Source organism: Mus caroli, unplaced genomic scaffold (genome assembly GCF_978045245.1).
Source record: "Mus caroli unplaced genomic scaffold, Mus_caroli_1 scaffold_13, whole genome shotgun sequence".
NCBI lineage: Eukaryota > Metazoa > Chordata > Mammalia > Rodentia > Muridae > Mus > Mus caroli.
Window position 1 is genome coordinate 102,303,603 of NW_028227268.1, and position 22,289 is coordinate 102,325,891.

The following is a 22,289-nucleotide window of genomic DNA, read 5'->3' on the forward strand; positions in this document are numbered from 1 at the left end:
ACTAAAATATAAACTCAAGTCTGTCAGACTCTGTTCTTCATATTCTACTATGCTGTTTCAAAACGACAGTAGACAGATCATTGGGTCAGTCACATATTACATACAATTCATTTTGAGTTTTTTTCAAGACTGCTTATTTTATATTTTAAAAACCATTCTTTTATCCATTTGCCATTTTTATTTCAATGTTTTATACTCTTAAGAGAATAATAAATGCCTTAAATGATTAACTCAATGAATAATGAATACTATAACAGTACCAAGTTGAACTCTTAGTGTTGTATATTTAATATGCTTTCTGAAATTCTGGTATATATCACCTCTGTCACTAAGAGTCCAGTGCATGTCTACTGAACCCCAGTGGGTACCTCTTACTCTCTTCCTTTCTAAGAGAAGATGCTTCATTTGTTATTACAGTATCATCACACTTCTCTTTGTTGTTAATTTCATATTACATAAGCTAGGCAGTATTTCTGAATCTCACAGCGTTGGGGAATTAATGAACTTTCAGTATCTAAGATTTAAATGATTAGAAGGTATTATTTTCAATAATGGCCATTTACTTAATTTTTAAAACATGTAATGGGTTACAAATAGACATCTTTATTTTCAATTTTCTAGAGCTCATACTCCTGTTCTTCTCATCTTCACTACAGCTGCTTTTTCAGTGAAAAGCAACATGACTACAAACAGTAAAGCAGATTACATGATCCAATGGCCACCTGACGTGACCAGAGTAGAACAAAATGTACTGAAGAATCAGTCAGTTTGAGAGGCTCCAAGCCAAGTGCTGAGGAAGAACAGAGGCAAGACTTTGCTGTCATTCAAGCTTTACAAGATTCTTCATATGCCTAGAGGTCTAAACTAGAAACAACTTTCAAGATGCTTACTCTCAGACATAGCACAGTAAATCTAAAGCTGTGACCGAGGGAAGGCAAAAGACCAGGTTCTATAAACCAGAAATGTAAAGTTAGGGTAGCAGGAACTTTTTTTTTTTTTTTTTTTTTTTTTTTTTTTGGTGTTTGGTTTTTGGTTTTTCAAGACAGGGTTTCCCCACATATCCCTGGCTGTCCTGGAAGTAGCTCTGTAGACCAGGCTTCCTCGAACTTGGAGACCTGCCTTGCTTCTGGCTCCCAAGTGCTGGGATTAAAGGCATGGGCCACCACCACATATGGTAGAATATATTTTAACTAAATCTTTTTTTTTTCTTCAAAATAATGATCTTCAATATGAAAATGAAAGAAAATGGTATTTCAGAAAGTTGGTTCACTGTGCTCTTAGGTCACTGTTACAGAGTTAGCTGGTTTGTAACTGAAATATTTTGGATAAGTGCAAAGCAATTTATCAACTAGTATATTCTCTCCACTACAATTCATCAACTTAGGGCTGGTAAGTGAGGGCAAAAATCAACCTGCCACCTAAGCGGTAGAACTCAACAGACCGAAAGAAAGGAGGGAATGGACTCCACAAATCTGTCCTCTGACCTCTGCACGTGCATAGTGCCTCGCCACGGTGTACCAATTCTACCACACACATGCCTTCTCCTCTCTTACACATACATAAGTTTTGTTTTGTTTTGTTTTAAAGTAAAATTCCACCAGCTTCTATTTTAGGTAAGCAGCACTCAGTAACTTTCGGAGCCTTTTTCACAATCATAAATTTATTCTACCAAGTTAAGATACTATTACTGTCTTTCAGTTAAGATCAGGGTTAACTATGACTGGCAACAAAAATGAACCCAATGGTTTGGAGATATGGTCAGTGGTAGAGTACTTGACCTACTATAGATGAAGCCCAAGGTTCAAACCCAACACCAAAGGACACAGGACAGGGAAGGGGAGGAGAGGGAGCTAGGAAAGAGGAAGGGAAGACAAGGATACAAGGGAAGAAAGAGAGAGAGGAAGCAGAGAATGTCTTAAAAGTAGAGCCTAATAAGCAAATCTGCATTCTCAAAAGTAGTACCACTGAATCAGAAGAGAGCTTCCTGTATGAAAGAAGTCAGTGAGGCATTCCATTACCTTTTCCTGAAGCAACTTGGAAGAGGCTGCATCGCGACTTCCTTTCCCACCAGCAGTGTTAAAATGAGACCATGGTAAAACTGAATTAAAAGTTAAAGAATCATCCAAGGCAAAATCTGGTTTCATAAAAATCTATTAAAAGAATGCATGTCCCAAATTAGTTAAATTTCTTCTTTATATATCCATTAGCTCATAACATTTTAAGACCATTAAACAAAATTAACTTGGATCTTGAATGTAAAAGGCAAAAGCAAAAATCTCAATCACAAGAACTATTTCTCACAAATGCATAAAAGATAAAAACTGGGGTTGGAGAGATGGCTCAGCAGTCAGGAGCATCTGCTGCACCTGCAGAGAACCTGGGCTTGGTTCAGCGCCCATAAAGAAGTTAACAACCATCTGTAAGTCCAGTTCCATGGGATCAGACACCATCTTCTGACCCCCATAGGTACCAGGTACACATCTGTGCACTTACACTAAAGGTAAATAAATAAACCCTGTAGCTCAAGTGGTAGTGCATTAATTCCAGTGCTCAAGAGGCTGAGGTAGAAGGACTGCCACAAGTTTGGGGTGAGCAATGAATTTAAAGGCAGCCTAGGCTCCTTTCTAAAAATGTGAATGAATAAAAACTGAATTCAAAACAGAAAAATGCTTTTGCCTTTACTAGTGCAGATCGCTGTAGCCTGCATCAGTAAGTTTAATCATATATTAAACCCAGCCTTTTCCACTAACACAACTTTTATGTTTTCTCCTGCTAAAAGTTTCCTCAAAATTAATGTTCAGAATAAAAAAATTAAAATTTAAAACCCAGAATATCCACATGCAGCTAAGCAATGAAACGTGTCACTCTGTTTCCTAAGGATTCCATGTCTTCTCTCTTCATCTTCATTTATTCCTGCTTCGTGGAAATGACTTACTCATGTCCTTCCTAAAACAGAGACACCTGGCACTGCATAGAGGTACCAATCTACTAACTTCCCTATTTAAAACTCAGTGGAGCCAGGCGTGGTGGCGCACGCCTTTAATCCCAGCACTCGGGAGGCAGAGGCAGGCGGATTTCTGAGTTCGAGGCCATCCTGGTCTACAAAGTGAGTTCCAGGACAGCCAGGGCTACACAGAGAAACCCTGTCTCGAAAAAACAAAAAGAAAAAAAGAGAGAAACTTAACTATAAGGAAAAAAGAACTTTGCAGGAAAGCTGGCAAATCTGGAAGGTACATTAAGGAAAGTAACAGAGTCTCAGGAATTCTGACATATCCAGCTCCTTGCTTATAACGCTTACATATAAAGAGCCTAAGCATGGACAGACTATGAGACTGGGAAGAAGGCTAAGGGAGGCGAAGAGGTGTTGATGAAGTAGGATAGCCAAGAGGTCGTAAGTAACAGGAGGGGGGAGAGGGGGAGGAGGGGGGCAAGGGGGATGAGGGGGATGAGGGGGACGAGGAGGAGGGTATGAAGGGTAATATAATATACAGGAGTGTTGAGAGATGGGGCCATAAGGGAGCAGAGTCTTAACAAAGCAAATTTCATTTCAAAAATGTCTTGTTGATTAAATATTTTACATAAAAATAAAGAGGAAAAATGACTTATCTGAAGAAATCTTCAAATTAAAGTGTTAATATATATTTTAAGGCCTCTCAGATAAAATAGTCTCACTTGTCAAAACAGTCAATTGAAGGCATCTTATAAGGAAAAGTATTAAAAAATATTATATTAAATCCTAAAATGTTAGATATACAAAGTGTGTTCTTATTGCTAAGCCTCATTACCTTAGGTACTTGCTCCAGATCTGTCCTGGATTTATCTATGAAAAAAAGTAAAAGGTAAATACAACTTTTCATATTTATTTTCAGTTTACATTCATAAATACATTGCGAAAACTTTAATATTGCACTGGGTTAACTCAGGAAGTACTGACATTTTGTCCCTCAAGGATTCCTCGGTCTCCCTACTATCTCCACTCTAATAGGCCACACTGCATGAGACAATGTTCCAAATAAACTTACCAGTTAGCAACAAACAGGTGAATCCATTCCAAGTCTTTTGGATGCCCTTTTCATTACGTTTTTGTAAAATTAGGTATGGTGTGCTATGTGGTTTTAGAAACTATATTAGAAAATTCTAAAATAGAAATGTGGGGTTTTGTTATTTATTATTGTTAATTGCTTTGGTTTTTTGACACAAAGTCTTATTGTATTGTCTAAATTGGCCTGGAACTTATTATATAGCCCAAGCTACCCTCAAACTCATAATTTTCTTGCCTCTGCCTCCCAAGTTCTAGGATTATAGTTGTATTTTACATATTCAACTAGAAATACTATTTTTATTTTATTCAAAATTTCATTCTGAATTTCTGGTCAAAGACTGATTTTTGATAGCATATTGATTTTCTTCTCTGACATCTCGGTTTGTATCACCTCCAAATATATCTACAAATGAACACTTTTGTCTTCATCCTGCCAAGCTAATCTCCGATTCGGTCCCTCTTTCTTTTCTCCATTCAGCCTTTCTACACTTGGACTCCACCCTTCATGTCTCTTCTACGAGTCTGCTTCACTCATTACTTTGCCTCTCCATAGCTTCAAATTCTTTCCTTAAACTAATCCTTTTATCTCTGCATGGAAATATGCTCATTTGTCTCTCATTTACAAAACTGAAGATAAAACCTAGGTAGAGGAATGGGATGAAGCAAGGAAGCCACCTCGGGAGCAAAGCATAAGAGAAACACGGGTGTTCAGCTTTGTGCAGACGCCTCTCCTGCCTTATCCACTGAGAACTCTTCAACCCGTCAGTGCCTTACGTCGAGTTCATCCTCACCAACAGTCTGCACTTCTTGCTCATGTACACCCTTCTTAGGTAGTATCAAGGTTTCTGAGACCATTCATTATTCTGCTTTAAAGATTCACTCTGGGCTGGAGAGATGGCTCAGTGGGTAAGAGCACCCGACTGCTCTTCCAAAGGTCCAAAGTTCAAATCCCAGCAACCACATGGTGGCTCACAACCATCCGTAATGAGATATGACTCCCTCTTCTGGAGTGTCTGAAGACAGCTACAGTGTACTTACATATAATAAAAATAAATAAATCTTTAAAAGAAAAAAAGATTCACTCTAAAACTCTGTCAAACCCTAAAAGACTCCTCAGCATGCAAAGAGCATTCTGACCTTGTAAGCCAATCATTCTCTTCTCTAAGACTCATAGCTTTCACTTCCAATGTGGATTCTCTTTGGGATGTCCTTTTCTCTGACCTCTTTTCTATATCTACGTCAAGAGTACCTCATTTTCTATGTACCTAAGTGAGACCATTTCACAGTGGTTTACCATCTGCCCTTTCCTCTCACTCAACCCTCATGAGTGACCCCACTGACACTCTTACGTTCAACTACCATGTCTCTGTCAATCATACTGAATTAGCTCTGATAATCTGCACGTCAGCATTTCAGCCTAAAGTTCTCCTTCCTGGGCTCTAGGTTGCCAACAAGATGTTTCTTTAATTACAAACTGCCAGCTAAACTAGCCTCCATCTCTTCCAAAATCCTTCCTCCCTCTCTCCGTGATAGCTGCTGCTCAAGCACAAAATACAGGACTGATCACTGCGTCGTTTTGCTCCATTACCAAAACTGACTGTCGGACCACAGAAGCTAGGCTACTTAGCCATCTGCTCTGCTCTCATTTCTCCTCCATGTCCTCTCTATTATTGGGACACCATTTCTTACTTGCATTACTACAGTAGCCAAGTATCTTCTTGTCTCTAGTCTTATCATCATATAACTACTTATTATTAACTGTTTTCACTAGGAATGTACAATTAAAAATCCAACCATAAGCCGGGCGTGGTGGCGCACACCTTTAATCCCAGCATTTAAGAGGGAGAGGCAGGCGGATTTCTGAGTTTGAGGCCAGCCTGGTCTACATAGTGAGTCCCAGGACAGCCAGGGCTATACAGAGAAACCCTGTCTCAAAAAAAAAAAAAAAAAAAAATCCAACCATGCCCGCCTAAAATTATTTTGTAGTTCTATATTCTCTTTAGACAAAATTCCTGAGCATGATATACAAAATTCTCTATGGCCTGATCCCTGCCTATTCCTTTAACATCATTTCTTACTCCCAGTAGAGCCAACAAGTAAAAGGCTTGCAGCTCTCTGAACATGCCTTGTTCTTTCTTGACTCTATGGCTTTGTATACACTGCTCTCCTATGTGTACGCGTATTCATTTTCATTCCTAGAGAATATATAACCCCAACAAAATACATAAACGCTTCACACCAGCTAAATTAAAGCACAAGTCCTAATCATCAATTATGGGACATTTTTAAGCTGAGGAAGAAAGTTGGTACGTGTACAATCTTATAAAGCTGAAGTGACTAATATAAAGTGCTATGATTTGGGGATTTTTTCTTTAAATTCCTTGAGAATTTCTTACTCTTTTACTTTTAAGCAACAAGCAATGCACCAAATACCAAGAAATTAAATACTTGTTAAACTGAAGGATTATTCTATCACAGTCACGATCATTCTCTAAGGAGCTTGTAGAAAAGATTATGATTTTAGATTATAAAATTTCTTACTAAAAATAAAAGCTAGGAGTACAGCCTAGCATACTAAGTTTCCACAGTACCACAAAAATAAACACAGTTTCCCCAGTACCACAAAAATAAACACAGAAAGAATTTACTAAAAAAAAAAAAAAAAGTACATAAAATAAGAAACAAAGTTCCAATGTTAATAACTTTTTCATTAATAAGTTAAGCTATGCTTATTGTCTATAAATAGCATATATTCATACCATGAATATGTAAAAGAGTCCTGTCAAAGTTATCTTTAGGAGGACAAATATTCTTGCATCTCTCATGAATCTTCTCTCTCTAATAAAAAACAATGAAATAATAATCAATGCTATGTGGAAATATGATTATTCAAAGCATCAAAATGTTCTACAACATAATTAAAATATAAAAATTACTTCTGAAACTTTCAATATAAAATCACTAACTTCTGAACTTAAATACAAATAGAAACAGAACCAATTACCATTATGGAGGGATATGGATATATATAGCCAAAGGGTAGGAACTTACCTAGCTTGTGTAAAGCACTGGGTTTACCCAATCATCTAGATAGGTAGGTAGATAGTTAGATAGATAGATAGATAGATAGATAGATGATTTAGAGAAAGATAAAGAGATAAAGTTTATTTTCCTTTCATGAATGACACTAAAAAGACACATGGGAGACAGATGAGATGGCTCAGCCACCAAGGACCAAGACCATGCGGCATAGAGAATCAATTGCCAAAGGTGTTGTCCTCTTACCTCTTTGCCTGTGCCTCAGCATGCACATGCTCACACACATACATACACACAATAAATATAATTAACTAAATAAGGTAATGATTTTTTTTTTAAAGTGGGAAAGTGGGACGTGGAGACAAGGAAATGTGTTCAAAGTCCTAGAAACATTCTGTCAGTTATTTATAGACTGTTTGCCAAGGTGCTAAACCATTCTGTATACCCACCAGCAATGAATGAGAGCTTCTATTGCTCTGTATCCTTCCCAACACCACTCTGTCACTAATTTAGATCTCTATTATACTAGCAGATATAAAAATAATTGAGAATACTTGTTACAAATCTGATATTATACATATTAACGTCAATAATATAGCCATATTCATCCTATCTCCACAAAATTAACAATGTAAACAAGTGAAATAAAATCAGACATTTAAGTTGTAAATTAAAATATGCAACACCTAGTAATTATAAAAACATGAATACGTAGTGATCTGGATAACGGCTCTTGGCTATAATCTCACTAAGGAGGCTGAGGTGGAAGGAGCAGTTGAGGCAGTTGGGCAACACAGTGAGAGCAAGCACACACAGGCCCACGTCAGCACGGCTAGCTTTTGTTGGTACTTATTTCCCACAGTGCCAGTTGACTTTTTAATGACTGAACTGGTAACTGGGATATTACTAATAATCACTTGCTAAAAGTGAGTAATAGGCCATTTCAAACTCAGCATTCAGTTCTTGCTTTCAGAAAGCACAGTTTAAAGAAGGTTGCTGAGATCTTTAACCTCAATACTCAGGAGGTGCAGGCAGGCAGCACTCTTAAGTTTGCTCTGTGAGTTTGAGGCCATCCTGATCTACATAGCAAGTTCCAGGCACATCAGGGCTACAGAGTGAGACCCTGCCTCAAAAGAAAAGGAAAAGGAAAAGAAAGATAGAGGAGGTGGGGAGAAGGAAAAGAAAAAAGTAAAAAGAAACAAAGAAAACATAAGCACAAAATTGGACGTTTGTCTGGAGATAGCAAAAGTATCTGCTTACAGTGAGATGCTCTGCTGTAGTAAACTCAGATTTAAGCAGATTTATACATGTTCTTTTACTCTCTCTTTAAGTGTGTGTATGTTGGAAGGGAGGGGGTATGGAACTATACTAGCAATTTAGAACATTTCCTGAGCTACCTCTAACCTTTTCTACTTGCATGTTAAATAAAATTCATAAAGAAATAGTTGTAACACTGTTTCGAAACCTTCTCCTATCAGGTGTGGTAATGAGCTGGTAGGCAGAGGTGGCAGATTCCTGGATCTGAGGTCAGTCTGGTCTATATAGTAAGTTCTAAGCCAGCTAAGGCTACCTTGTCTAAAAAAAATCCAAACATTAGCAATTGAGACTGGAAAGTGATATTCTCTTTCCACCTCCCCAACTTTTAATATATTTATGCTGATGTTTGTCTTTCTCTTCTAGCTCAACTGTAGACGTTGAAGTCCACCAAATCCTTCCTGTAACTACCGTCCCCTGATGAAGTTAGATGATTTATAGAATTATCCCCTCCAAAGCCTATACCTGGCAGTATCCCAACCTCAGAGGAACACAGCCTGCCACAGAAAAGCCTTTAACACCAGGATTTAACACTAGGAGACAGACTCTGTCTCATTTGGCCACATATACTAGAAGTCCAATGCAAGAAGGTGGCTTTGGTCTGCAGGAGGCCAAATGTGTGTGTAATAGGGATGACAGATTCTCCTCCTGTATAGACTCCCCTCTTCTAGCACCAAACCCTGTGACAAATCACAGCAAAGCAAACCCAACAGTTAAAGCCAGATTTCAGAGTAAGTCACCAACTTCATGGATATTATCTCCAGATAAGGTGGTGGTAAGCTAAAGCACAGTAGGATATGTGAAGATCTCTTTGTCTCAGTAGGCATGCTGGCAAGAGAGGAATTAGTTTCTCTGGCCCTGTCCTTCAACATATCTAGGACAGTTTGATTTTCTTCCATCTCTTCAGAAAACTCAATCTTGCATCTTTTACAAACTAGTTCTAGTTCAATATCAAGTTACTGCTATCATTTATGTAAACAGATCTTTGCCAAAGCTTAGATTGCAGTCTGGATGTACCTAGAGATCTTAGCCACCAGGGGCTTCCAATCAGCACAACAGGTTTGTCAAACATTCAAAGCTTCCTCTTCACACTGTTCACCTGAAGGGATGATTGATGCCAGACTACATTCTACTGCTTAAAAGAGAAAGCTTAGGAAATCATTCCCAAGAAAATAGAGGTCTTTCAGTGGGCAATCCTCATAGTCTCTAAAGTCAAAAAATAGGTATCAGGGATACAGGCTCCATACCAGGAAAGACACAAAGGTATTGTTCAGTGTCTCCTACATACCCAGTCAATTCTTTGGGCAGAATATTCTCAGTCTTGGGTCATCTCACTGATAAACTTATCCAACTGTAGACTATGGAGCCAACAATTTGGATCCAGAAGTAGTTAGGGTGTTTAAAAAACAGCAACAAAAATATACAACAGGGTACTGAAGTCAGGACTGGGGATTTTCAAATATGGAATCCTCTGGACTGGTTTGGGCTCTCGACTTGAAAAAGCTGTCATCGTTAGGTTTCTCTCAGGAACCCTCTTGTTCTTACAGCAGCAATGTCACCACTTCCTCTTTTACTTTCTTATCTCTTCACACTGATTAGATCCTAATTTCTGAAGAATGGACAATTCTCTTATGAAGTTGTTCATGAAGATGTCTCCAGTATCAACTGTTTGCCTGCTGCAATGGCCCACCTTCCCAAGATGTGTCTTTGTAGTAGCAATGTTCCCAGTTAGTTGCTGTCACAGGTTAGTTTGGCTTTAGAACCCTTATGGGTTTTCCTATGATTCTGCCCACATTCCTGAGGAACTCAGAGCTGCTTGTGAGTGGTGACAGACTCTGCTTTGGCCTTTCACCTGAACAATCAAATTACTGAGATGCAGCATCCACTCACTGCCTACATCCCGAGTCCATAAGAATCTGTGCACCTGTTTGTTTAATCCGGGAGCTTGCCGTCTCCTTCTCACACCCTGACCTGACCATTTCCTTAATCTCACAAATCATTACTGAGATGCAGCATCCACTCACTGCCTGCATCCTGAGTCTGTAAGAATCTGTGCACCCGTTTGTTTAATCCGGGAGCTTGCCGTCTCCTTCTCACACCCTGACCTGGCCATTTCCTAAATCTCACGAATCATCCGAGCTTTAGTAACTCTCAGAACCGTTCCTCCTTGGCAGGTAGGGTAGGGTCCCACCAAATCTTAACACTAATAAAAATTTATATTCCTGAAAGAAAAAAAATCACTACCAAAGTAAGATAAATCTATTAAAATGTATCTAAAGAAAGAAACATAACCCAGGGCACCAGAATTTGTACACATTTAAAAACAAAACAAAAAAACAAAAACAAAAACAAAAAAAACCCATAACTTCAAAGATTCTTACTCAAAACCTCTACATGAGTCAAACTAAAACTCTTCTATATTTTTGACTTGATGCTCACTAAACTCAAGACTAGGTCTTACCTGAGAGATCTCCTGCTGATATGCTATAAAATTCTCCTTGCTGATCTGTGGGAGGTAGAGTGACGGTATGACTTCAGTGTCCACAAAGTCCAATCCCCAAGTTTTTGTGAAGAAGTCAGATTCTCTTTTTGCTAGTGTAGGATCATTTAATGCTGCTGGGAGATTTACTTTGGAATGATACACAGTCCATCTATGTTGATCTGTAACTAGAGATGGGGCAACACATAAAGTATGTGAATCACCTGCAAAAGTAAACAAGAGAACTATGTAAAGTTGGCTCTATATGTTTGCAAGTAGATCTTAGAAAAATAAAATGCTTACAGTCCATTTTATAGCTAACTAAACTTTTTCCATAGCAAAGAATAAAATTTACTGTGATTTAATTAATTTTTAAGAATTTATGGGGCCGGGCGTGGTGGCGCACGCCTTTAATCCCAGCACTTGGGAGGCAGAGGCAGGTGGATTTCTGAGTTCGAGGCCAGCCTGGTCTACAAAGTGAGTTCCAGGACAGCCAGGGCTATACAGAGAAACCCTGTCTCAAAAAAACCAAAAAAAAAAAAAAAAAAAAAAAAAAAGAATTTATTAATTTTAGTTTTTATGAAAACTAAAAACCTAAGTTTTTCTTTAAAAGACAGGTCTTTTTCCCCCGTTGTATTATGGCAGGAACTCATTTAAAAACCCTTTGTTTGGCTTATAATAGATGACATAACACTGGTGTAGCATTAATCATAAAGAAAAGAACAATGTACACTAACCACTTGAGTTAACAGATTTGCTACGTAAAGTCACTGGGAACGCCTCACACCATTTAGTGAAATTACTGCTCCCTGAGGCGACTGTCCCTCACTTTCCTCAGTCAGCAAGTATGTCTGTCCACTTTCCAGGGTGAAGATAGTTATTACCATCCATCAGTCATTACAACATACAGTTATGACTGTCAACATTATACGTAGTGCTGGAATGAAGCTTTCTACATACTTTCTCCATAAAGCACAGCATACATTTTCTGTTTACCTACACTAAACAGCCCGTGAGCACTAAGCTACAGATCATTCCAAACAGCAACTTCTCCAACACAAACAACAACAAACCAAAATGTGTAACATTAAACAGGCTCCATAAACGGTATTGCTTCCGGGAGCTGAACAAAGAAGACTGAGCACTTACAGCTAGGAACACCTGTGTTACACAACTCAAACTTTTTACTACTCTGTACACACCTGCAAATACCACCAAAGTACAACAAATATTTAACACTGGGGCTAAAATACATTTTAGGGAATAAGAATTTTTGCAAATACATAATCTGTCAATAGTGAGAACTGATTACACTATATCTTAACCAAACAGTTTTCAATATGCACTCCATTTTTTAATACTTTTCCAGTTTCCTTACTTAATGGAAATGGGATGGGAAAAAAAAACCTATATTCTAATTTCCCAGTTGACTACACATTTTGTTTTTGGATTTTTTTTTAAAGGTTTATTTATTTATGTATATGAGTATACTGTCACTCTCCAGACACACCAGAAGAGGGCATCTGGTTGTGAGCCATGCCATTGCTGGGAAATTGAACTCAGGACCTCTGGAAGAGGTGTCAGTGTTCTTAACCACTAAGCCATCTCTCCAGCCCCGTTTTAGTTTTTGTTTGTTTGTTTTCTTTTGTTTTGTTTTAAATCATTGTAAAATCTACTCTTTTGAGGTAAGTACATGAAACCTGACTACACTTTTAATAACACAAATCATTAGAAAATTCCTCAAAAAGTAATTACCTGTGGGTTCCTTGGGACACACATCTGGCAGTGACTGCACAGGTCGAATGTGTTTTGTTGGATCTACCTCTTTTTTAAAGAAAACATCACTGCTGCTTCCTTGAGGCACTGGAGAAGAACTGTGGCTTGAAGCCATTGCATAAAATCACCACTCAACTGAAAATGAAAAACAAATAATAATTAAGACAATACAAACAAAATCTATCTTAGACATAATACACATCACAAATAGTTTTTCAAAACAAGTAGCAGCCGGGTGTGGTGGCGCACGCCTTTAATCCCAGCACTCGGGAGGCAGAGGCAGGCGAATTTCTGAGTTCGAGGCCAGCCTGGTCTACAGAGTGAGCTCCAGGACAGCCAGGGCTACAGAGAAACCCTGTCTCAAAAAGCAAAACACCAAAAACAAAACAAAAAAACAAACAAAAACAGCAAAACAAGTAGCACTGAAAGAGGAAAATTACTGACCACCAGAACTCTCACCCCAGAGTACATTCTGAACTCTCACACCAGAGTCAGACCCCCTCTCAAATGAAAACTGTTCCGGAGACATTTCTGAGATAAGGGTCTCCTGGAACGAACCCAGTCCAACCCCTCCCAACTAAGGACTGTGCCAGGGACATTTTTGAGATAAGGGTGTGAGTAAAAACCTCAGTTCCAATGAATCAAGTACATGGCCAAAGTGTGGGACACGGTTGCAAAAGCACTTTGGAAAAACCCTTGGCTGAATCACTTAGTGACGTAAAACCTGTATTTTCCCTGCCCTGCTCCCCCCTTGCCTCCTTCCTATAAAAGCTTGTGAAAAGTTTGGGCTAATTGCCGAATCTCCTCTGCACCTGCTGCATGAGTTTCGACCCCAGATATCTGGTATATGTGCTTTTATGTGCTTTCTTGTCGTTGCTGTATTAAATCTTACTCTCTATACATCTTAAGTACCGGTCTCAGTGTCTTCTTGGGTGCGCGGCTGACCCGAGGCTTGAGTAAGTGCCTCCCTTTGGGAGTTTTGGAGTCTTTCAGCACTTTCTCAAAAGCCATCCAAGTGTAAATACATAATTCAAATCTCTGTGCACAGCTTGTTTTTTCCTATTTTGTGGGGTTTTTTTCTCCACCCCTTTTCTTCTCCCCTTTCAACTCCCAACACTAGATAAGACAAAAAAAAAAAAAAAAGATAGAGGAGGAGATGATCCCTGAATAAAGTCGGGGTGAGGAAAGGGAGAGCCATTATCCTTAGACTAGTTCCTGCTGATTAGAGGAACTAATCAGCTGTTGAGCTCCTTGGGCAAGTTTCATCTTCACTGTCCAGACATCTAATTTCTTGTTTCTTCTTTGCACACAGACTACTTCACAAACCATGAAAACCAACCAACAACCCACCCTGCCTCTTGGGGCCCTAGCATGGCTATCTCCCCTCCAAAAAGTCCCCAGAATTCCAAATGTTACTCAATCACAGAAACTATCTGCAGCCGGCAAAAATCACACCTCGAGAAAGCATGAGGCAAATCATAGTCAGCTGCTGTGGACAGTCTGAAGCAGCCCTGTATCCCACACCTGGGGTTAAAACGAAAACATAGACATTTAATATTTCTGTGTTGTTTTGTTGTTTTTGTTTTGTTTTTTAAGAAACCCATGCAGTTGGAACGTTGACCCCTGAGGCCTCCCATAGACTGGTAAACTGGATTCCTCTCTCCTCTCTCCAATCAAACCTGCTCAAGAAAGCCCCCTAACAAAGAAAAGGCAGTGAAAGCCCAGTTCCAAATTCCTAACAACTGTTGCAACTTCCTCCCCAATTCCCCACCTAAGTGACCATACTCGAGCACAAGCTTATGGCTGTCATGCCATTTTCCTTCACCTATAATCCATAAAGCTTTGCCTGCCATACATAGCCTGGGTGTGACTTCTCTGCCCTCATTCTGAGATTGATGAACTCGCCCTAGAACTGTTCCCAAATAAATCTGCTTTTAGACATTTAATTCTGCTTGAATTAGCTTACTATGTAAGTGGAGAAACCTTTTAAAACCAAAATCCCAAAATTGTCACTACATCCCCCCACTGCTCTTCTAAGCCATTAATTACGTTGGGTGCGGTGGGAAATTATAAACAATGACATTTTCAATGAAGTTAAGCACTTTTGGGTCAGTGGTCAATCTCTCCTGCTCAGTTCTAATCTTTAATAGTTTGAAGGTATCTTATCCACAGCTTTTCATTTTCTGTGGATATATAAACAAATCTAGGTCCAACACAACTTTCACTGGCTTCCATTCTGGTGTTAATAAATCCTTATATTATATAGGCTGATTTAATTCCACAGTTTTTTCTATAACCCAGTATCTGTCTGCTACTATTGTTCCTTAACTGAAATGGCTTGTAATTTTTCCTGCAGGGCCTAAGTCAGGCCCCCAAGACCATTTCTAGACTTCAAGAAATTGCCTTGGATCTCTCTCTCTCTATTGGACCAACTAATCTTTGGTCTGATGGCAACTCCTGGAACACTGCCTGCACACCCCTAGAAGCCCTGGTCTTCTTTCTGGTTTATATTTAGAAATACCATTGCCCTTAGAGATCCCTTATTCACAATTTTGTTGCAAATGACAAAATTTCCCACAATTAAGTAACTGAGATCTGAGTCTTTAAGCAGTGTGGTCACAGTCTACTGTGACACTGTCCTACAGTATTGTCATCAGTCATCAATTAGATCTGTTCTTGTATATCAGAGTACCGCCTTTACCCAGCAACTCATCTTTTACTGTATCTACTCCCCTCGCTATGCTTTGCTGTTCAATGTTTATGGCTCCTTCTGTCCACCATGTTAACCACTGCAACTGCTGACCGGCCTCTAGTACAGCTGTTACCAATCTCTTCCAATCCCGGGGAATAACTCTATTTAGAGTAGACCAGTTGTTTAGAATATGTTTCCAGTAAGGCATGTACATCCTATACGAAACCATGGCCTCTTTAAAACGCCTCAGATGTATCATTTCTATAGGATGCCATCTTATCTCAGCATAACCTTTGTCCACACTGTTAGCAGGCATATGCTGTATGACTACTGGAAAGCTGAGGGTGATCTTGTAACCCTGGGCCATCCCTTCTCTAACTCTGGTGGCACAGTTGGTTCGAGATTAACCATTTCTCTTGGAACAAGGTGTTTCATCAGACTGTCCCGCCTTGTCAGCATGGCGACCACCCTCCAGCAGTTTCTTTCCTTTCTTTCTCCTATAGGAGACCCCATTGCCTTGCTCAGACACCTGGACTGAGTCCTAATACTCTCCCTTTTCCGATGCTCCTCACCTCCCAAGTGCTTCCACTTCTACCCACAAATGTTCCAGTTGCACAGGCACCTCTGCAACCCTTTCAAAAACAAGAGAGCAGAGTGAACCTTTGTTTTCTGTTTCAGCCATTTATTGCTTTGTTTCTCAGGTCCCTCCACTCCCACTCACAATTTTTCCAGGTGCACAGCCATTCTCCCAACCTTTTTTGAAACAGAAACAGTAAAAAAAAAAAAAAAAAAAAAAAAAAAAAAAACAGAAAATCCCCACTCTGGGAGTAAAGTAGGGCTATTCCAGTTGTAGCAGCCAAAATAAGTTTTTGCTGGCATCTTTAAAAAAGTAAATGAATCCATCTTTTCATCCCCTGAAGTTTTCTCTAAAGCACTTGGAATCAAATTTCCAATTCTGCCTAGCCTGAACGACACTTACAGTTACCTGTATTACTACTTTGTGGGTTCTTCTTTCTTCCTCCCTTCTCCATCCCTTTTCTTCTACCCTTTCAACCCCCTAACAGTAGTTAAGAGGTGGGGGAAAGGGATAAAGAGAAAAGGAAAGAGATCTCCAAATAAAGTCAGGGGTCAGAAAAGGGGTGACATCATTAGACTACTTCCTAAAGATTATGGGCATCAAGTTCCTTGGGACAAGTTTGATCTTTGCTGTCATGATATCTACTTTCTTGTTGTTTCTTCTTTCCACACAACTACTTTAAAAAATGACCAACAACAAACAACCAATAACCCACCCCTGACTCTCAGGGCCCTAGCATTTATCTACCTGCTATAAATTCCCCAGGATTCCAAACATCACACAACTGCAGAAACAATCTGCGACTGGCAAAATCACAGTCCCACCAGAGCACAAGACAAATCACAGTCACCTGCTGTGGATGATCTGTAGCAGCCCCATATCCCACACCTAGGATTAAAATAAAAGCATATTCTTATGTCTGTGTTTGTTTTGTTTTTTGTTTTTGTTTTTGTTTTTGTTTTTCAAGACAGGGTTTCTTTGTAGTCCTAGCTGTCCTGGAACTCACTCTGTAGACCAGGCTGGCCTCGAACTCAGAAATCTGCCTGCCTCTGCCTCCCAAGTGCTGGGATTAAAGGCATGCGCCATCACTGCCCAGCATGTCTGTGTTTTTTAAAGAAACCAAATTTTCAAAATTGTCACTACATCTGTGGTCAATTATGAAAGTTGTTCAGAATATTTTGTTTGCTAAGAAACTTATTTTTCCTTGTTTGAAAAAAAAATCCCACAGTTAAACATTCTAAATCTTTTCTTAAATGTACAAATACATAATAATCTTGTACCCAAAATATTAAAGATGAGACATGCCATTCATTCAACAAGACTACAATACTGGCATACTACCAAAATGAATAGAGTGCATAAGTTTTTAGTCCATTTTGTTTGTGTTCATTCACCAACAGTATAACCATACGAAATTCCTTAACTTATATGTTCCTTTCATCATCTGTAAAATAAATGAAAAAGACTACATCTCAAAAATACTTGAAAAATTATGATAATATAATTATATAATATCTAATGCTATCTCAATATTAGTGCTCACAGACTGGTTATTATAATTACATATTATTTGTACTATGTAACTGACAATGCACTAATTATCATAAAATCATTAGGAAAAACTATAAATGGAACAACATTGCAACTGGACTACAGTACAAATATTATTTTACTGCTTTAAGGCCCCCAAAATCACAAATATAAAAACAAAAACAACAACAGGTTGGAAACCTGGCAAATGGGATAGGAGCTGGACAGATGGCTCTGTGGTTAAAAGTGCTTGCTGCACTTCCAGAGGACCTGGGTTCAGTTCCCAGCATCCACAAGACAGTTTACAACCACCTGTAACCCCAGTTTCTGATGACCCAATACTTTCTTCTGGCTTAGACAAGTATTGTACATACATAACAGAGATATACATGAAGGCAAAAAAACCCATACACATAAATAGAAAACATAGCTAATTCTCTCTCTCTCTCTCTCTCTCTCTCTCTCTCTCTCTCTCTCTCTCTCTCTCTCTCTCTCTCTTTTTCTGGTTTTTTTCAAGACAGGGTTTCTCTGTATAGTCCTAGAAGTCCTGGAACTCACTTTGCAGACCAGGCTGGCCTCGAACTCAGAAATCTGCCTGCCTCTGCCTCCCAAGTGCTGGGATTAAAGGCGTACGCCACCACGCTTGGCACCAATTCTCTTTTTAAAAGAGTTATAAATAAGAAACAAAGATACAAAGCTAGAACCCACAGCAAATAGGCTCATCCACTTGGACTTCTTCATAGTTTGATAAAAACTGTTATTTTTCAGGGTTACCAGAAAATCTATTTCACCGTTTTTGGTACAGGAAACAACCAATCAAGCATCCTATCTAGTGTAAAAAATACACTGGGGAGCACACCTTTCATCTCTGCATCTCTGTGAGTTCAAGGCTAACCTAGTCTACACAGCACATGCAAGAGAATGGGGGAGATGCTGCTAAGAAAATATACAGACATTGGAGTCTTTAAAGGCATCATTACTGACCTATTTGCTAAAGGCCTAGCTTTCAATTTACAAAAAAAAAAAAAAAAAAAAAAAAAAACAGAAAACAGGAGATTACGGTTTAAGCCTTTAAGGAGGAAACAACCAAATCAAAAACATAAGGCTATAAGAAAACTAATCTGGTTACTTATTGATTTTAATAAGCCATTCTGGACTAAATTAGTAAAGTGCCAACAACTAAAAAGCAGTTATACTTTACTGAATCCTGTTTTTTATAAAATGGCTTTGAGAAACTCTTGGAACTTTTAAATATGAATTGGTGATAAAATGTATTTTGAAATCATTAATTTTCTTAGTTATATTAACAGTATTGAAAAAAAAGGCTGGAGAGATAGATGAGTGATTAAGAGGTCGTGAGTTCAATTCCCAGTCAAACACATAGTGTCTCACAACCATCCGTAATGGGATGCCCTCTTCTGGTGTGTCTAAAGATAGTGACAGTGTAATCATATACATTTAAAACAACAAAAGAAAAGTACAAAACATATTGTAAATATCTTTATGCTTAGCATTAGAATAAGAAAAGTATTTACAAGTGATATATCTCACTACCTGCAATTTCCTTTTAAGTGATTAAGCAAAGAATTCACATAAAACAAATCTGACAAAATATAAAAACAAGGTAAAATATATGAGTATTGAACATTCTTTTGTTTTTCCATATGATTTTCAAAGTAAAAGTTTAAGGAAAGGAAATTACATATTTGTAAAATACTAGTACAAAATGTAAGTATGCAGAAAAAACTACTCAATTTGTAAATACTACTCAATGTACCTCAAGATGACATTATTGTATAACTTCAAATATGGAAAAAACTTATCAAACAGTTTCAGTTTACTTTGGAGTGGGGATTGGTTCTAATGCTTTGATTTAATCAGACCAAACCCTGAAGGCCCTTGTCCTCAATTGGCTTTTGATCAATCAATAAAGATGCCAGCACCTGGGCTGGAGAGATGGCTGATTAAGAGCACTGATTGCTCTTCCAGAGGTCATGAGTTCAATTCTAAGAACCCACATGGTAGCTCATGACCATCTGTAATGGGGATCCAATGCCCTCTTCTGGTGTGTCTGAAAACAGCGACAGTGTACTCGAATACATGAAATAAATAAATCTTAAAAAAAAAAAGATGCCAGAGGCCAATGGCTGGGCAAAGATTTGCATGGGCTAGGAACTGGGAAAAAGGACAGAGAACATTGCCATGACTCAAGGGAGAAAGATGGGACACAGGAGCTGCAGGAGAGAAAGCCAACCAGTCATGTGAGAATTTGGGTGGGTGGTCACTGGCCAATTCCTCAATTGGGCCTGGGGTAACAAAGGAAGGTTTAGGAGTGCCCAGTCTTTGAGGTAGCCAAGGCATTTTTAAATTAACTGGTGTGTGTCTGTGTGTATGTGTGTCAGTCTGTCTGTCTGTCTTCCATTCAGGAATAAAGATAGCTCCTGGGCACCGGGTGCATGTATGCGACCTGCCAGGAACCAAAGTAGTGTGACCCAAACTCACCACTACAATGTTGCACAAAAGTTTTACCATATACAGAAAATGGAATTCCCTAAATTCTAGTTTCAATTGCCATTCTCTACAGTTAGGATTTATTACAAACATTACCTAGATTGGATTTAAAACTTATGTCCTTACTTCTACACTGTGATAGATACTGCCTAGAGAAAACATTATAAAAATATTTATAGTCAACTCTAAATTATCCTTAAGATTACACATAAATCAATAAAAAGATCCACCTTATTATTCTTGCTTAATATATTGAATCTACACAACACATCTTACTAAAGTAGATTAAATACAGCTACATACTATTAATTTTTAAGTTACCATACAAAATAATGGGCTTCATTATGGCACTTTCATACATATGTGTCATCATACTTTTTTTTCTAGTTTAGTCTCCATCCCTAAAGGCCGTCATACTTGACTAAATCCTACTATTAAAAAAAAAAAGCAATATACCTGAAACTTTTAATATGAACTAGATATTTGGTGGTATTTTGAAATCATTTTCTTAATTGTATTAATAGTATTGAAAATATCAGAAATGTCTTTATGCTTAGCATTAGTCAAATATACTAACAATTTCTTTTCTCCTACTCAACACATGTGATACCTTAGTGTACAATCTAAAATTGCCTGTCCTATGTCATTCTACAGACTTCTAACTGGTCCCTCTGCTTCCAGTCTAAACTACTATATAGAGAGTTTTAGGATTAATCCACTAAATTATACTTATACTTCCTGTTGTTATACTTCAGCTCAAAAACTTTTAAAAATTATTACTTCCCAAACTAATCTCAAGTTTCACTAAGTGGTACTCCAGACTCTTACAATTGAATGTTGACTTACCTTCCTTTGCTGATCATCTTAGTCTTTATTTCCCATAGATACACTCTTTCAGAAAAGGTGGTCTACCTGTCCTTTAAGATGGGGGAAGGCTGTACTGTGCCCTTCTAAAATATCCGTATCATCTTCTCCCCTTTCTCCCATAAAATTTCATTTCTAGATTACACATCCAAAGAAAACAAATATACATACATTTGAGAATATAATTAAAAATAATTCCAGCATTAGCCTATCATCTCAGTTCCTAGGTGTCAGGTCCAAAACAAACCCAGGACAATCGGTTATCTGCGGTGCCTGTTAGCACACCAAAGCACATGCTGGCCTCCAGGCTTCCTCAGTATCACAAGAACCTGCTACAAGGCTGGAGAGATGGCTCAGTGGTTAAGAGCACTGAGTGCTCTTTCAGAGGTTCTGAGTTCAATTCCCACCAACTACATGGTAGCTCACAGCCATTGGTAATGGGATCTGATGCCCTCTTCTGGTGTGTCTGAAGACAGCTGCAGTGTACTCAAAAATAAAAATAAAAAAAAAATCTTAGAAAAAAAAAAAAAAAAACAAAGAAAGAAAAAAACAAAAACAAGTACCTGTTACAGACTGAGTCCATGCATACTGGCACCCTGAGTCTACCTACAGACTGAATCCATGCATACTGGCACCCTGAGTCTACCTTATTAACTTCAGCTCATGGGGTTTCCTCCCCTGAGCTTCTCATTCACTCCCTTAAACTCTACTATTTCTTTCAGCTATGCACTCTTTTGGCCCCCTTTCTCTCACCCATCTCTCTTGGTTGTCTCTTTCTCCTCCTCAGTCTCTCCTTCAATCATAACTTGAGGTGGTGATATCCTCAGTTTATACACTAGACAGGCTAAGACAAGAAAACTGCAACTTCAATCATCTTGTTAATAGTTAATAGTGTGATTTCAAACCCACCTACATTATAGAGTTCAAAACCAGATCTTGCCCCAAAATAAAAAAAGGTGGTGGTGGAAGGGGTGTTCCATTTTGCTTTCTATGCTGTGATAAGAACCAAAAGCAACTTGGGGAGGAAAGGGCTTATCTAGCTAGCTAATATGTCAACCATACACAGTCCATCAATGGGGAAGCCTAAGGAAGAAACTGGTACAGAAATCCTAGTTTGTCCCCAAGGCTTGATCAGTTCCTAGCTTTCTTATACAGCCCAGGGTCAGCATGGTCCACAGTGGGCTGGGCCCTCTCACATTAATCATTAATCAGGAAAATGATCCACAGGCTTGCCTACAGGCCAATCTGATAGGAGTATTTTCTAATTGATGTTTCCTCTTCCCAGATGATCCTAGCTTGTGTCAAGCAGACAGAAAACTAACCAGAGCCGGGCGTGGTGGCACACGCCTTTAATCCCAGCACTCGGGAGGCAGAGGCAGGCGGATTTCTGAGTTCGAGGCCAGCCTGGTCTACAAAGTGAGTGCCAGGACAGCCAGGACTACACAGAGAAACCCTGTCTCGAAAA

At 38.7% G+C, this 22,289-nt stretch overlaps 1 protein-coding gene and 1 pseudogene across 4 annotated transcripts in view; both read right to left on the reverse strand.

Annotated features, from left to right (window-relative positions):
* Vps54 (VPS54 subunit of GARP complex) overlaps positions 1–22,289 on the reverse strand; it is a 96,801-nt gene that overhangs the window by 52,657 nt on the left and 21,855 nt on the right. Inside the window, exons 1-6 of one of the 4 annotated variants that reach the window (XM_085829088.1) lie at positions 15,915–15,982; positions 12,630–12,785; positions 10,857–11,098; positions 6,802–6,880; positions 3,786–3,820; positions 2,019–2,150 (exon numbers count right to left, since the gene is read on the reverse strand). In XM_085829088.1, coding sequence (XP_085685214.1) covers positions 2,019–2,150; positions 3,786–3,820; positions 6,802–6,880; positions 10,857–11,098; positions 12,630–12,765 — 624 coding nt within the window. In that variant the 5' untranslated portion in view covers positions 12,766–12,785; positions 15,915–15,982. Of the gene's footprint in view, positions 1–2,018; positions 2,151–3,785; positions 3,821–6,801; positions 6,881–10,856; positions 11,099–12,629; positions 12,786–15,914; positions 15,983–22,289 lie in introns of those variants that run through there. The other 3 variants (XM_021176328.3, XM_021176330.3, XM_085829089.1) reach the window with 3 other exon arrangements.
* LOC147001584 (tudor and KH domain-containing protein pseudogene) lies at positions 7,062–10,508 on the reverse strand (annotated as a pseudogene).